Source organism: Centroberyx affinis, unplaced genomic scaffold (genome assembly GCF_046629955.1).
Source record: "Centroberyx affinis isolate AG114_WGS23_722 - 3 ecotype Tasmania unplaced genomic scaffold, CSIRO-AGI_Caff_v1 ptg003397l_1, whole genome shotgun sequence".
Lineage (NCBI taxonomy): Eukaryota > Metazoa > Chordata > Actinopteri > Beryciformes > Berycidae > Centroberyx > Centroberyx affinis.
Window position 1 is genome coordinate 181,712 of NW_027281380.1, and position 14,579 is coordinate 196,290.

Consider the following 14,579-nt stretch of genomic DNA (forward strand, 5'->3'; position numbering starts at 1 on the left):
TCACCAGACCCCCCCCACATCTGTCAGACGCTGCACTTTAGTCCTGACAACACTCTCCTTGTCACGGTCTGTCAAACCCCTTCCCTCCCTCTAGCTTGTTGATAATGATGACGAGTTTGTCAGTGTTTGAACCTCATAATCAAACAGCACCGTCTGTTTCTGAATTACAGCTGCTGCTGCTTCTGAGGATGTGTGTCTATAACGCTGCATTTACACTGGAATAGAAAATCTGATTTGTAACTTTCTATGACTCAGATCTGATGTTTTTTCCCTTGTTTAAACATCAGATGTGGGTCACACATGGTTACTGCTCAGATCCTCTGTTCCCATATAAAGCCAGCCTAATAATATTTGTTTTTAAAGTCGGTTTCTAATATACAGTGTATGTGAATGAAGGTATTTATTTGAACTGAAGTTATTAGTGACAGTTACGTATGCAGTTGCCTTGACAACAGTGTTGGGACTTTATGGTGCCCCTCTTTAGGCCTGAAAATGGCCACAAGCAGAGGTGTATATCAAATTGTATATCCAATGAGTTGGGCAAACGACAAAGGGCTGCCATTTTGATACCTGGCCTCTGTGGCTTCACACAAGAACACATCATCAGGTTTTTGCCCTTAAATCATTGATTTGTGCATGTATACATCATTGATTCTTGACACTTATCAGTGAAACAGGGGTATCAGTATGCCAGCCTATGCCCAAATTTGCCAAACTCTCCTGTTACCTACAACTCTGACCAGAGCCTTGTATAAAAACAGGCTCTGTCAACAAGAGGCTTGATTTGTCTGCTTACTTTGGAACTCTTTGTTATTATTGCCAGCCAGGGCCTAATTTCCTCAAAATCAGATTTTTAACCATGTGTGGTCCGGGTCTAGTCTGTTCATTTGCTTCTTGTGGATTTCTACATGGTCACCTTGTGATGAAAAGATTTGGACCACACAGGGTTACACATCAGATTTCCTGCTGCTGTGTTAATTCAACTGGAGTTGCTCAAAGCACCAGCATGGTTTTGGTAAATCAGGCCCTCCCTGTTGATAGATTTTGAACTGCAGGTAGTAACGTGTGTGTATTCTCCTAAAGTACTGTTTGTTGTGTACGATGATGGACATATCACTGGATGAATGAGGAATAAAGTCTCTGTGACCTTAGCCCCGCCTCCTGCTGTGTGTCTAGTGCTTAGAGAGACCGTCCTTCAACTGCAGGACCCGGGTTCAAGCCCCCATGTCAGTAAGTATTCACCCTGCTGAAATGTCCTGGAGCGAGACGCTGAATCCCTATCAGCTCCAGGACTGCTGTTCTGTAGCTGAACCTGACCTCTGACCTGTCTGTGGAGGAGGCCAAGTGAGAAGAGGATTTTACTCTAGAACATTTAAACTATAGACTAGTCATTTCTAATATTTTGTTTAAATAGAGCTCCATTTTATATAGTCATATAGCCCACATCGGTTGTCACCAGCACACTGGGAAAGTCATGTCGCCCTCTGCTGGCCGTGTTCAAAACTCACTGACAAATGATTGAATTCTCCATAGGTCATTTCATATAAAACAGACATATACAGTGACTCTATTTCTTATTTTTTTTTATTAAAAACAAGAGTTGTCAACAACAATATCAAAAATCACATGTAACCTGTTTCTGGCTGTTAGAGGACAGGTGTGTGTGTGTGGAGGCATAGACGGTAGAATGTGTTTTTACTGTGGCTTCAAATACCATTCAACTGCCACTGAAGTGGAACCATAATGAGACTGTTTTAACAAAGTGAAGTAGCGAAGTGAAGGACCAGCACTGAAACTGTTGCATGCTACTTCAGTATAAACCACCCACTTTTACTCAAAATGCTGCAGACACTCCTGATTCCAGGCCCAAGTGAAGTAGAACAACAGTGCAACTGTGATACACCTGGCAACTTATTGGTCAACATAAACTGAGACAGAGGGCAAACTATACAATATAATTCATCTGGGCAATTACAAGGTGTCACATTATCAGTGTAAGTTATGAGACAGATCCCTCAATGTTGCCTCACAGTGTTGTTGCAAAAGTTGCCAAGTGTAACTCAGCCTTAAAATACATGATATGCAGGCAACATGTTGAGGTACAAGAGAGGGGCAACGTTGCCTTCAGTAGGGACAGGGAGGAACGAGTGCCACACAGTGGAAACCATATGGATTACAGTATGGACTATAAGGAAGAGCATTGTAATGAAATGCTCCTATTGGTCATAATTGCTGCCTCAGAATGAGCCGTGTGTGTTAGTGTGTGTTGGTAGAAACTACCAGCCTCGTCGTCACAACTGTCCTCTACATTATAAAACACAATGACAGTTCATACATTTGTATATACACAGTAAAAAGGAGGGACAGGAGAAGTAAAGAGAAAAGGAATACAAAAACAGAAGAGACTAGTTCCTGGTTGGATGGGGTCCGGTCCAGAGGCCTCATTTATGGGTTAGGTCTCATTTCATCTTACTGCAGAAATCTAAATCTTTATTTAAAAACTGATCTTGGCACCAGTTCTTGACTTTTCAGAGAGGTACATGACTATTAATATGTCATGATAAAAAAAACTGCCATGTTCTGTGTGCCGCACACTGACTGTAAAATTATAAAAGCTTTGATGACAATTAGTTTGGGAGCTGAAGCTGGTTCATATGCACCCAAACCGTAGTTTTAATTCATAGATATAAAAAGGTGCATACGCAGTTTTTATACCGTTCTAATTAATTTTACTAATCATACAAACAGCACACCATTAGAAAAAGATACTAAGATCAAGATGAAATCCAAGTCCATTTTCATGAATGAGGCCCTGGTGCACTGACAGATGGGAGAGAGTTGGGGGTTGGAACAGTTTGTGTGTTACACCTCTGAGATTTCAACAAAAAAAAGAACTATTTAGATGTGGTTTTAGACGTGGAATAGCTGAGGTGTGACTGATGGATCTTGGCACAGACTGGAACAGCCTCATGTCTTTTCCAGCTATCAAAAATGGATTTGAACTACATGTCCGGAGGCCTTTTATGCCTGATGGTAACTGTTGCTGTAGTTGAGACGTTTTTACCCTTCAGTGAGTGGCTTTACATGCACAGTATTCTGTAATACAGGGCTCCAAACTGACAAAATGACAAAAACTGCACTTGGGATGCTTAGAATTGTGGTTTGGGACATCTCAACTTAAACATGGGAAAAGCTATTTATTGCTTAGACTGTTCTCAATCCAAGCAAAGTTGTCGCTGCTGTAAAAACCCTGACCAAATGAAAATGGGCTGGTTGAAACATCATATGTGTCATTTGTTCAGGACTTTTGAAAAAGGTTATAGATTCAATTTTCCTCTTTCAAAAGTGAAATACATCCCATTAAGCATGACAAAGAAAATAGTTTTAAAAAAAGTGCTATTAACAAAAACTAGGTATTTGATTTGGGATTGTTTACATCCACAACTGGAACTATATTTTGGGACGGAAGAGAAAACAAAAAGTTAGTTTGGAGCCCTGATACTAGCATCTTTCACATCTGACTCACCGCTATCCTTTTGAATTCTTTTGAATATTACAATGACCTTAAACAGACCATCAAAACAAACAGTAAACATGATACGACCTATTGATGCTTCAGTATCCAGCATACTAACAGTATATCCCACGTATCTAAGTTGGGTTTCTCCTCATTAAAATAAAGGATGAGCCTTTATTTTAATGACAGGCGACAACTGAAAACAGAAAACTGTGAGTACTGCTGTGATTTGGTTGACGTGACGTTATGTACAAGTCTCTGCCGCTAACATCGCTTCCCTCCTGTTGACTCACAGCGGAGGAACAGCGGCGATGCTAGTGTTGAAAGAGGTGTGTTTGTGAAGAACCTACTGAGGATGACGGAGTCCGAGAGTCCGTTCGGTCCGTCCGAAAAATATTGTCCAGCCAATTTTTTTTTTTTTTTTTTTTTTTTTTTTTTAGTTCCTGCTAAAAAAAAAAAGGAGGAAAAAGTCTGTCCCTTTTCGTCTGACTCCTCCCTCGGGGTCAAATCTCCACGTCGCTCTCTTTGTCGTTGTCGTGGTCGCCGTCGTAGAACTCGTTGGCTGCCTCCGGCCTGGGGGAGTGACATCATCGACGGATGGTTAGGTACAGAACATTAAATCGAGTGACAGTGTGTGTGAGTGTGTGTGCATTTGTCTTATTCAAATTAAACCAGAAGGACAGAGGAACGGTAAAGTACAGTCTCAGATTTCTTCAAAAAACAGGAATGCCTCTGTGTGTGTGTGTGTGTGTGTGTGTGTGTGTGTGTGTGTGTGTGTGTGTGTGTGTGTGTGTGTGTGCGTGTGTACCTGCTGTAGTTGTCCTCGGCCCCCCTCTCGTCGGGGTCGGGCTCGTCGTTGCGTTCGTAGCCCAGGATGTCGGAGGGAACGTCGTGGATCTGGACGCTGGGCGCGTGGTTCAGCATCTTCAGGTTCTCGGACACCGTCTGACGGATCTGCTCCAAGTACTGCGCACACACACACACACACACACACACACACACTCTTAGTTGGGTCTTAACACTGTGATGTTTTGCGTCTTTATGTTCTCAAATACAATACAACATGTCTCCAAATATTTCAAACACGATAGTGAGAGGTAGAGAGAGGTTTCTGAAAATGATATGTACGTTTTAAGACTTCCTCAGGACCTCAAGACTCAACTCTTATTTTTATGACGTTTTCATAGATGTGTGTGAGATGCTGGCTCACCTGTCTGGAGTTCTGGTTCTCTATCCTGGTGCTGACATCAGGATGCAGCGTGAAGTCTGGAGCAAAGTACTCAAAATACTCTGCAGACCAAAGGAGAGAAGAGGAGGGGGATTAAGACCTAAGAGGGAAAACACTTTTATTTCCCCCTCAAAATACATGACAACCAATCAGTGGGAAATGTATTTCCACTGATTCCAGTAACCATAATGATACTGTTATATAATACCATGGCCTTGATTTTGATTGGTTGGATTATGCATTGCTTACCAATAATCATATGCTTACATGTACTTGCACTATATCTAATGTCAAACCACTGCTTCCGCTAACCCACTACTACATGTAACCCAATACACTGAACTTCCAATAGATGGCAATCAAGTTCTGAAATGTTTAATGCAGATTCTCACTTTGACAGATGTATGTTCTCACTCTGGGCTCATTAAAACATATGAGTACTGTGATAATGTAGGGTCCCAACAGAAACTGACCCTGCAACTATTATGGGGTCCCAAACCATGCTTTAAGAAATGTGAAGTACAAAATCAAAGTAACTCACAGCTGTAAACATTAGTATATTAAAGCAGAACTCACCGCTATAAGGCAATTCATCACTGATAGATTCATCTACCAACAGAGAGGTCTCATAGGTCCTGGAGCAAAACAGAATAGAATAGAATAGAATACTCATTTAGAGGTTGTTAATTTATGCCACATAGCCATTCCTTCACCATATAGTAACATAACTCAATAGGTGACAACCTGCTTCCTCATTCACTTTTTGATCCAAACTGCACATTTTGTATATAAACAACCAACATTTTCTGGACCCCTGGCTGTACATCAGGTAGGTTCGTACTCACCAGCAGCGAGCCACGTTCCTGACTGTGTATCCTCCTCCTCCCAGGACCAGCAGAGGAATCTTAAAACTCTTCACAAACTCCACACACTCACTGCAGGACAGAAATCATTACACACACATTAATACAAGGAAGAGACCCTCCCCTGTTGTTTTCACTACTATTATCATCATGTTTTAAACCCCATATGTAATCTATAGACTAAAGCACTGTATATGATGCATGATCGCAGATATAGTATGTTTAAAAAGAAACATTTTCTCCTGTCCTTGTACTCAGAATGGGGAGAATGGATTCAAATACAAGTCTGATTGATTCAATGTTTACAAAGATTACAAATGTAAAACACATTTCTACAGCTACAAAATAAAAGTACCTCAGATTTATCTGTTGCATAGTCTCTACCCTTGAAGCAAAAGCCCAGTCAATCAATTTGAGAACGAAAAATATCTTCAATTCGATTATATTTTGAGCCAATGGGTGAAGGAGATGCTGTATTTTGATTAGTGAATGGGGTTTCACAGTAAACCCGTCTTACCCGTGTCCTCGTATGCTGAGGTTGAAGCAGCCCAGTCTGTCGCAGCCTAGGGAGTCTGCTCCACACTGGAAGGAGAGTGACAGCAGGTTTACATTCTGAATAATAATAATTTACTCTCATTCCAAATGAGCTGACCTCATCTTAACAAGCCTAACGTAGCCTAGCTGTGTTTTTATGCACTCTGATCATTTATGCTGATGCCTAATGAACTGACCGCATATCAACCACTCTGTGTTTACACAATAGGACTAATTCACTCCCTCTCCAAATGAATTGCAACTGGCCATAGTCCCACTGAATATTATATAGGATAAATAATCCATTAGCTATGATGGGAAGTGTTAACCAAACAGATGGAGAATTACAGACTGACCTGTAAAACGATGCAGGTTGGCTGGTAGAAATCTACCACCTGCTTAATGACCGGCTGGAACAGCTGCCTGTAGCCTGGGAGACACACACACACACACACACACACACACACACACACACACACGTTGGTAGACACACACCTTTGTACTAAAAGTTCTGCATGGCTCATATGATCTCCACACAGCTACTGACACAATGTCATCACATAACTTAGACCACAACATGATAATAATGTAGTTCTTCATGTTTTGTGATACATTACATATTGTAATTCAATAAATTACTATTTTTGACTTTTTTCAACTGGAATTCAAGACCTTTCACACTTTGAAACAAAGATATTTTTTTAACCACATCACTGGGTAGAATATTATGATGTGAGTCTTGAATAAAAATAGTGGCATTTGGCATTATAATATCCTTGGTTAAATATCGGAATACTACACTTCATCAACATTTCATTTTCCCCTCTCTGCATTAGCATACTCCATAACACATCAGATATGAAAACCAGCAGCCACAGGAAAGGAAGTAAAAAAACAGGAAGCAGGAAGTGGACTCACTCTGGTCGTCGATGCCGTCTCTGAGGGGAACATTGAGGCAGTAGTACCGGCCGCTCTCCGCCCCGACCTCATACATGTCACCTACAGCAAAGACACACATGCTGTATTAATACACACTTACCCACAAACACATGTAGAGTACTTTTTTTTTTTACCTTTAACTAAACACTGCTTTTTTTTTTTTTATATTAAATTCTCAGACGACTGAAGCAGCACCTACCTGTCCCTGGGAAAAAGTAGTTCCCGTATTTGTGGAAGGATACGGTCATGACGCGGTCGGTCAGGTAAAAAGCTTCCTGTACGCCGTCGCCATGGTGAATGTCTATGTCGATGTACAGAACCCTAGGGTGGTATCTGTAACACACACACACACACACAATGATACACAGACAGTTAAAGGTAAATGTCTATGTTGATGTTCAGCACCCATCAGTGTAACGTGCACACAAAACAATACAGTTCCAATACAGCTGTGTTCTTACTTGAGCAGCTCCAGTATACTGATGACGATGTCGTTGACGTAGCAAAACCCAGATGCCTGCAAACACAGGAAAGCCGTGTCAGCACAAGCAGAGAGCAGTAGTTCACAATACCATATAGAGCAAGGCAGAATGGATGATACCAATGTAAGTGACTTTATTCTTACCTCAAATTTCTTGGCGTGATGCAGACCTCCGGCCCAGTTGATGGCAATGTCACAGATCTGGAAGAACAAAAAGGAGAAACACCGTCCACAAACGGTCACAAGATCAACATGAAGGACCAAGACCTGTGAAGAGGTCGGCCTTGATAGAACAGGACCATAGCTGTGGAGGAACACCTGCTCTACTCATTCTAGTTCTGTGGATAAGGTCAATCAGTCAGTTCGGTCAGGTTGTAGTCCGGAGGCTACTGCTGCTTCAGTACAACAAAGAAGTGTTAGCAATGTCTCAGGGTGAGATGTCCAACATGCTAAAGATCAGCTGGCACACACATGTTGGTCTTTAATTGCCGGTTACTTAGTAACAGCCATGCAGCAGGACTCTGGTGTTAACATGGCTGCAGCTGAAATAATAACCAAACTATTAAATCAATGCTTATGGTCCTCATAACAGGAAAACTGCTTAAATGGCACAGGCCATTGACTTTCACTGTGGTGAAAGTTGCATCGTAGTGTGGGTGTGTGTGTGTGTGTGTGTGTGTGTGTGTGTTACCTTGTGGTTGAGCTGTGTAGCTCCCTGTAAAGAGGCTCCTGTGTATCTCGAACAGAACTCAAACAGACCTGGAAACACAGGACTGACACACACACATACAAAACGCATTTCACAAATTAGGTTAATCAGTCTTCTAGTAATGGGGATAGTAGATACGACTATTAAAGGGAAGGTTCAAGATATTTTAGAAGCCAGCTGATCACTAATGAAGCCCATTCTTAGGGTGGTCGAAAATGTTTTATGTCACGATTTTTGTTTCCAAGTGATGCATCAGTCTTCTGTTAGCACTTGCTAGTGTAATTTGATGGGCTATGAAACAATTACTCAAAATTGCAAGCAGCATATTCCACAACAGTGTTGTTTGAAAGCATTTAAGACTTCTGAAAGCATCTGAGACCCCCCAAACATCCTGGATATGGGGTGTATGGATCTATAACCTAACTCTATTTAGATAGAACTGTTTTAGGAACACACTCATGATGAGAAGCCCCAGTTCATCCCAGTGCTTCCTGATATAATGTTCAACAAGTTTAAGCTTAAGTTTTTATTAGCATTTACATTTCTCAAAACAAAATAGATTTCACTGCTTACCAATCGTCCCCGACGTTGAAGGTGTTGAGGCTCTTGGTGAAGCCCTGCATGTTGTTGGGGCTGACCTTCTGCAGGAAGTCTATGTAGTCCTCAGAGTGGAACCGACACATGTCGTGCTGAGACGCCTTGTACGGCTTAAACACCTGACACAACACAAGAAGTCCACTCCGCTCAGTAAAGGACAGAAGCGATGGAAGCGATGGAAAATATAGATATAGAATAATAGTTTTAGCTTTACTCCGACTCCTATGCTACCTGGCAGAGGTTTTTAATCAAAAATGTGAGTACATGCTTTTTCAGTATGGATGGATATTATTCTCTGCTCACCATCATTTTCTTGTAGAGTCCATAGTGCAACACCAGACTGTGAGTCAGAGACAAACGGTGAGGCTTCATGGGGTGGCCAGCACCTAGGAGAGACAGACAATTTACAAATTATAGTTTACATATTTAGCTAATATCCCTTTTAGTTGAGTGACTTCCATTACGCCGCAGAATAACAGCAGAATAAGTCCTATGAATTCCACAATCACAAGAAGCTGAATAAAGAATGGATAATACAGTGAATTAAAGAGCAATAAATCAGAGAATTATACAATACTAAAAACTGATAAGGATCGATTTTTCAACAAAGTTAAATGTACGCAGAGTACAATAATATGTTGCGTCATTGTATTCATGGTTAAATCACGAATAGAGGTAAATAGAGCTAAATATTAGACTTAAATCACTTCACAAAAATGACATAAAACTAAAAGGCAAAATAAATAATGTGAAAACATATTCTATGGATTGTCTGCAGAGGTACAAGTGGAATGTCCTTCTTTCCTACCAACCATAAGCACTTGATATTCTAACAGTACAGAGCATTTCAGAATGGGTTTGATATTTTGTCTCATATTTTGAATAATTAATAGTCTGAATAAGCTTTAGCCCGGACCTAATATTAGTTTGATTGATATTAGTTGATTTTCACGAGATTCCTGAAAGGCTGGGAATCGGATGCATAAGATTTTAGACTAAATACGAACGAAGACTGATTTTTTAAGACTGAATGCAAAATATATCATCGAAAGCTATTGAACTGTGGACGTCCAATTCCCTGTGATTCAATTGTTGAGGAAACAACCATCAAAGTTACATGATATATGCAGATGGAAAGCAGTCAAATTGTCAAACCCTGGTCTTCATTGCGAGACGTTCTGCTCATCAAATGTTCAAACTACTGTTTTGTTTGATATACATCAAGAAATGACAGATTCAATGATACTATATGGAACGTTATAGCCAGTGCACGGTACACAGACAGCTACTAATAGCTAGCTAATATGTTGAAAAAAGGTAAAGATTTGAGGATATCAGACTGAATAATCGTGACGTAATGAAAACCAGGACAATTTATGCATATTACGAATGAATGAATGTGTTGTGCTGAAGTCAAGACATGATTAAGATAAAATAAACCGGAAAAATCACATCCCTGAATTGATTAGCATGTGGCTAGCGTTAGAGCTAAGCTGCTAAGCTAGGCGGCCTGTTTACTACGATAACCAAACTCACCGTAATGAAAGTTCCCCACGTCCGGGTCATAAAAATACGCGGTTCTGTTGGACATCATCAGGAGAAATTTCTTTTGAGTATTTCCTTTATTTTGCGAAAGTTTTGCAGCTATAAAACCGGCTGTTTTCTTTCATTTAGTAGGTAGCCGCCGCCATGGTAAACACCGTGTACTGTACGTCATCAGATGGGGACAATAGTGACGGAGAGGGGAGGAGGGAGCGATGCGACCGGAGATAAGCGGAAGACAAGAAGGGGGGTTTTGCTAATTTTGAAATTCACCTTTTCATTCACTCTTACCACTGAGGTTAAAGAAACAGTAAAGCCGGTATAACTTCTGTATTCCGACAATAACTATAATATATTTGTCTTATCATTTTGTCATATTTTATTGTTTTTTAAACAAGTGCATGACCATTAAAACCCACTAGTCTTAACTAGTTGACTACAACTATGGAAAGCAGGTCTTGGCTGCATGAAGGACACCGCACCAGGTGCCAGTGATAGCTTGTTAGCTGTGGTATGACAACACTATGCCACATCATATCTGGCCTGCTGGCATGTGAAGCACAAACATCCCCAGATTAGCTCCAGAAAACCTGCTCACATGATGCTGGCACTCGTATCGCAAAAAACAACACGGCCAGGTGTTAACAACACAGGTAATTAAGCAAGAAAAACCAAAGTCTTTCTAGCAGAAATATTTTTAATAGACTTTTATAAGTTAAACAATGACAAGAATATCACCCGGTCAAGTCAGATTTTTTTTATATATACATATTTGACACAGATGGGCTGGGTTTTCCAAAACACTGGCATGGCTACACTTAGGCTACACAAACACAGGTTTAATTCTGACGCGCTTTTTGCAAACGTAGTCCAAATCTTTTCACCGGTGTCCACATGTTGGAAAAACAAATTGTGTGTGATACTGTGTGATTGACAGAAGTGAAAAGGCGGTGCCACGCAGATGAAAAAAAATAGCAGATTTGAGCTGGCACTGTCCAGTCCTAGTTTTACATGTGGCTCCTATGTACCATTTATCTAAGGATTATTGTGCTAATCTGTTGATTTTGACTTCATTTATTAATGTCAAGCTGAATAAATTAGATAAAACTAAATCATGCCTCTGCAGGTTTAGTTCAAAGTAAAGCGAGTATGAACAAACTCACAGCAGCAACAAGGAACACAGTGAGGAAAGCAGTAAAAATGTTACCAGCTACTCTACAGCCAATACATTACACACACACACACACACACACACACACACACACACACACACAAAGTTCTCCAACAATGGGGTTAATGGCTTTCAAAGATGCTCAAGCAGGCATTTCTTCTTCATTTCTTCACTCTCTGCCTTTCTCTTCCTCTTTCTCTCCATCTTAACTACCTCCCTCTCTCTCTTTCCACTGTAAAGAATAAAGATGTGTGTGTGTGTGTGCGTGTGTGTGTGAGTGAGTGATGGCAAGACCAGATGTGCCCAAGAGGTCTACCAGTGCAACCTTACATAGTCGGGGTCATGTCCGCCTGCAGCATCTGTGTGCGTGAATGTATTAGTGTGTGTGTGTGTGTGTGTGTGTGTGTGTGTGACAGCTAAACCCTTGAGGGAATCAGCCTGATTTATGGGTATCCCCCCTCCAGACGCCACCCACAGTCCCTGCACACACACACACACACACACACACACACACACACACACACACACACACACTTTTCAATGCAATATGGTTTTAATAGGATAACAACTTGGTAAGAGCATCATGAGTTTGATTTCTAGTTTCAACTTCAATAAATTCAATCATTCCATACAAATTCAGAAAACAGAATTTAAATTCAGTCGTCTGCTGGAACAAATCTCATCACTTTCAATCTAAGTCATTTACACAAACACAAGATCTCAAGTCAAGACTTTAGAAACCTTTTCAAGTCATCAGAGTACAAGTCAGAGTCAAGTCCCAAGTTACCAGAACCCAAGTCAAGTCCAGTCTCAAGTCTTCTCTTCATGCATCATATTGTCCACAATTGAATTCTCATATAATTCCATATAATTCCACCTGGCAATAAGACTTGATTAACCTTTTCAACATAGTTAACTTATCTGTTATGGCTGCAAATGTCTTCAATTCAAAGTTGACAGTCTGTACTTAAACTTAATAGTCATTTTGTTTTTTTCACAGCCAAAGTATTACGAACACAGAGCCAGAACATCCCAACATGTGTTGCTGTCCAACTACTTTTGGAGCCCGCTGAATATATTGGCTGACATTTTAAGCTCTCAATTATGGAATCAGTATTGGATACAAAAATCCCATATCTGTCTATCATTCATAAACAAGTAGTCAAAACAAGCTCAGGTGAATAGGAGGTAGGAGTTTGAATCGTGAGATATATATTCTTTTAAAACGCAATCCCCCCTGAAATCACTGTGAACATGGGAACGTGTGTGTGTGTGTGTGAGAGAGAGAGAGAGAGAGAGAGAGAGACAGTCCTCCACCTGTGACCTTTGCAGAGTGTGATGGAGGGTCTGGTGTGAATAATGGCTCACATGAAGTGGATAGAGGCAGCACCGCCTCGCCTTCGCCCCGCAGAATGTGTGTCGGCTTGTCCGCTGTTTTGCGTTGGAATGTCTGGATGTACATTTCTCTTTATCTCTCTCTCTCTCTGTTGCCCTCCCCCTCTCTCTCTCTCTCTCTCTCTCTCTCTCCGCTCCCTCTTTCTCTGCCCTGTGGCTAACTGGCAGAGCTTCTACGGGTTGAATAACCATTCATATGTATTTATGTATTCCTGATGTTACAGGTTACAGTAGGTTCAACACAGGTGAGCATTAGGCAGGGATGGCGTGTGTGTGTGTGTGTGTGTGTGCGTGTGTGCGTGCGTGTGTGTGCGTGCGTGCGTGTGTGTGTGTGACCAGATTTGAACCTAGTTATGAATCTCCCTCATTTATATGCTAGCTAGCTTGCTCACTAGCATACTCGCTAGCAGGATAGATAGATAGATAGATAGATAGATAGATAGATAATTTTTTCTCATGTTAGGCTTCATTCTTTGTTGCAAGTTTGACTATGATCCATAAAAATGTCACTTTGATATTGGCTAATGTTGGCTGAAAAAACGGTTAATTTCAGAAATCAATATTCAATATCTGTTTCAAGTCATTCTGAAGTAATTCTAATGCCTTTTTACTGGTGAATTTCTACAGCCATTGGCTCAGCAAAATGCTAATTTGGCCACAGCTTTCCTAACGTTTTTAATTTGTAGGAATCCCCTGAAATAATTAGCATTCGGGACCTTTTTCTTGTGCTAGCTACATAACTCATTTTCTGCTATGTGCAAACACCAATATGAAGGAGTGTCTTTTGGAGGTTGTCTTTGCAGCTTTTTTAGGTTCTGAATACAACCCTGTATTTTACAAAAACATTTATGATTTTCCATTAAAATATATATTTGCAGACCAATAATGTAGGCCTAGTGTTGATTGTATTGAAACAACTGTAAAGAAAACTTGTCTTGCCTCTTTTAAACTTTTAGAATAATTGATGGAGTTTTGAACATTATTTTGAAGCCTGACAAGTTCTACATATGCATAGCTGTGAAATCAGAGAGTGTGTGTGTGTGTGTGTGTGCGTGCGCGTGTGTGTGTGTGTGTGTGTGTGTGTGTGTTTCATCCTTAGCTGACGTGTTTTGGCCCCGGGGTCCAAATCTGTTCTGTCAAGCATCTGTCTCTGCCTGTTTGTTGAAACACTCTCAATCTCTCTTTCCCTCTGTCAAACACACACACCGTCACACACACACACACACACACACACACACACACACACACTCACAGATGCACGTGTACCTACCTATACTCTTACTCATTTCTATACACCGTTGCCATGGTGGATGTCAATATACAGATGCCTAGGGTGTTACCTATGTCTCTCTCTCTCTCTCTCTCTCTCTCACACACACACGCACACACACACACACACACACAGTTATCAAAATGGTGATTGTCGATGTTTAGCAGCTATGGATATTACATGCACAAATACATTAATAAACACCCACATTCAAAATAATACAGTTATACATATGGTGAATGTCAATGTCAGATATCAAAGAACAGCTCCCATGGGTGTTATATATATATATATACACACACACACACATACACACACACACACACACACACA

General features: G+C 40.8%; 1 protein-coding gene across 2 annotated transcripts; it reads right to left on the bottom strand.

Annotated features, from left to right (window-relative positions):
• Positions 1-1,566: 1,566 nt before the first annotated feature.
• hdac3 (histone deacetylase 3) lies at positions 1,567-13,721 on the bottom strand. 2 transcript variants are annotated; one of them, XM_071539110.1, is made up of 16 exons: positions 13,693-13,721; positions 10,405-10,448; positions 9,172-9,254; positions 8,845-8,987; positions 8,254-8,335; positions 7,707-7,763; positions 7,543-7,598; positions 7,281-7,414; positions 7,061-7,141; positions 6,499-6,572; positions 6,126-6,190; positions 5,591-5,680; positions 5,322-5,380; positions 4,728-4,807; positions 4,326-4,483; positions 1,567-4,090 (listed from the first exon to the last, which is right to left on the bottom strand). In XM_071539110.1, exons 1-16 carry the CDS (start codon positions 13,719-13,721, stop codon positions 4,021-4,023), a joined length of 1,305 nt encoding a protein of 434 aa, XP_071395211.1. In that variant the 3' UTR covers positions 1,567-4,020. The 2 variants fall into 2 exon arrangements, with proteins under 2 accessions (XP_071395211.1, XP_071395210.1); XM_071539109.1 differs by lacking the exon at positions 13,693-13,721 and having other exon boundaries at positions 10,405-10,556.
• Positions 13,722-14,579: the final 858 nt, after the last annotated feature.